The sequence below is a fragment of the Oncorhynchus gorbuscha genome, linkage group LG22, assembly GCF_021184085.1.
Source record: "Oncorhynchus gorbuscha isolate QuinsamMale2020 ecotype Even-year linkage group LG22, OgorEven_v1.0, whole genome shotgun sequence".
In the NCBI taxonomy this organism is placed as follows: Eukaryota; Metazoa; Chordata; class Actinopteri; order Salmoniformes; family Salmonidae; genus Oncorhynchus; species Oncorhynchus gorbuscha.
In genome coordinates, this window is record NC_060194.1 from 8654777 (window position 1) to 8657046 (window position 2270).

Here is a 2270-nt window from a genome sequence, read left to right on the forward strand (position 1 = left end):
CTACCCCATCACTCTTCTTATATAATGGGTAGGCTACCCCATCACTCTTCTTATAGAATGGGTAGGCTACCCCATCACTCTCTTTATATAATGGGTAGGCTACCCCATCACTCTTCTTATAGAATGGGTAGGCTACCCCATCACTCGTCTTATAGAATGGGTAGGCTACCCCATCACTCTTCTTATAGAATGGGTAGGCTACCCCATCACTCTTCTTATAGAATGGGTAGGCTACCCCATCACTCTTCTTATAGAATGGGTAGGCTACCCCATCACTCGTCTTATAGAATGGGTAGGCTACCCCATCACTCTCTTTATATAATGGGTAGGCTACCCCATCACTCTTCTTATAGAATGGATAGGCTACCCCATCACTCTTCTTATAGAATGGGTAGGCTACCCCATCACTCTTCTTATAGAATGGGTAGGCTACCCCATCACTCGTCTTATAGAATGGGTAGGCTACTTCACAGGGATATCAAAGCCTATTTGGCATTTCGGGTAAGTAGATATTTCCTACATATAACAAGATTTTCTTCAAACATAAAGGCAAATATTTTCCCATGGATATTATTTTTCGCTCAAAATTATAAACATTTTTCATAAATGGCTCCAACACCACCACTGTTTCAGTAAACAGCTGAGGGGTGGAGCTGGAGTAATGTAACCACTCTGAAATTCATAGACAGAGCTATGGATACAAGGCTTGACCATCCATGCTATTACAATTATAGTTTGAACCACGATTTGAGGCTATACAGTGTTTGTTTACAATTACATTGTATACAAACTATGGAGTAACAGTTTAACTTAGCTCGTGAGGTGTTGTATTCTTCAAGAATCAATCGGTAGCCTATACATCATTAATATATACGTTTTAAAAAGTATATATACATTTGCAGATTGGCCCTTTTTTAAAGTGCAGTCCAATCTGTATGATAACATTCTGTTCTGAGAGAGTGAGAGTGAGAGTGAGAGAGAGAGAGAGAGAGAGAGAGAGAGAGAGAGAGAGAGAGAGAGAGAGAGAGAGAGAGAGAGAGAGAGAGAGAAAAGAAAAGATTCTGGATACAAACAATGAATAAATAACTCACATTTTATTACAACTTGACATTCGTAGCCTCACAACCACGTCAATAAGTTGATAAGTTACCATTCATAAAAATAACAAGTTACATTAATAATTGCAGAAAAACTTTGGTAAGCTGATTTGGAATGAATTCTCTCGATTCGAAAACCATCTGCATTTTGGCGTAAAAAGTAGACAAGTCTGTCAGCATGCAGTCCATGACTTCCAAAAGAACATTCTGCATCCGGCTTTGCGAATGCGCTTGTCCTTCTGTGGCGTAGTCTCGCGCCTACTCTCCTGTATCCCGCCACTCTCTGGTCCAGGAGGGAGAAAGTTGGATTTGAACTGGTCGCTGTGTGACTTTAAAAGCTTGTATAGCAGCCAGGCGAGGTGGTATTTGTCGTCGGTGGTTACCTGTGAAAGGAAAAAGATATGTTCTTGTAGCTTATTGTCATATCCTGTAAAGTAAGTTAAGTTTGCAAAAATGGACAGAGGACAGTGTTAGCAATATTTGATGTGTAGAATATAGGCTAAATATAAGATGTTAAATGCATTCCTTGTTAATTAAATTAGTCTATAGCCTAGCATAGGTAGGCAAGCCTACTAAATGAAAACATCTAAAGTGAAGCAGCATATAATTTTGTGTGTTTACTACCAATAAGCAATTTCAGCACCATGGACAGATCCACTCATTTAATTCAATGCAAACATGTTCCACAAAGTAAACTTTATCGCCTAACGTTCACAAACCCCCCAAAAAAGGGGAACAGAACACCATACTCCTTACCCTTTTCTCCTGTAATGTTCCGAGCCACGTTAGTTTATCTTGGTGGTTGAGATTGCGATCTGACAAACCTCCGACAGAGTCAATCTTCCCTGCCTGACACAGCGTGACACATACAAAGGCAAATGCACACAAGACTCCGGTGAGGGCCATCTGGTATTTCTCTTCAGCTAGTAGGTGAGATGTCCCAAGATTGAATAAGGAAGGATACTGTGACTAAATTCCAGCTACCTAGGTACCCGGTCTTTTTAAACCAATGTATTGCGTAAGATGAGGGTGAGGTAATGAAGATAGTTCTCAAATTGTATTTGTCCTTAGTGATGCACTAAAGCACGTGACAGATAATTTACAACAGTCATTAAAGCGTCAAAATATAACGGGTGAAGCTAAACGCAACTCGTGTTGTTATATTATTTGCAA

General features: G+C 40.0%; 1 protein-coding gene across 1 annotated transcript; it reads right to left on the reverse strand.

Moving 5' to 3' along the window:
- Positions 1-1150: 1150 nt before the first annotated feature.
- LOC124009585 (somatostatin-1-like) lies at positions 1151-2045 on the reverse strand. The gene is made up of 2 exons (XM_046321504.1): positions 1854-2045; positions 1151-1480 (listed from the first exon to the last, which is right to left on the reverse strand). Exons 1-2 carry the CDS (start codon positions 2001-2003, stop codon positions 1271-1273), a joined length of 360 nt encoding a protein of 119 aa, XP_046177460.1. The 5' UTR covers positions 2004-2045; the 3' UTR covers positions 1151-1270.
- Positions 2046-2270: the final 225 nt, after the last annotated feature.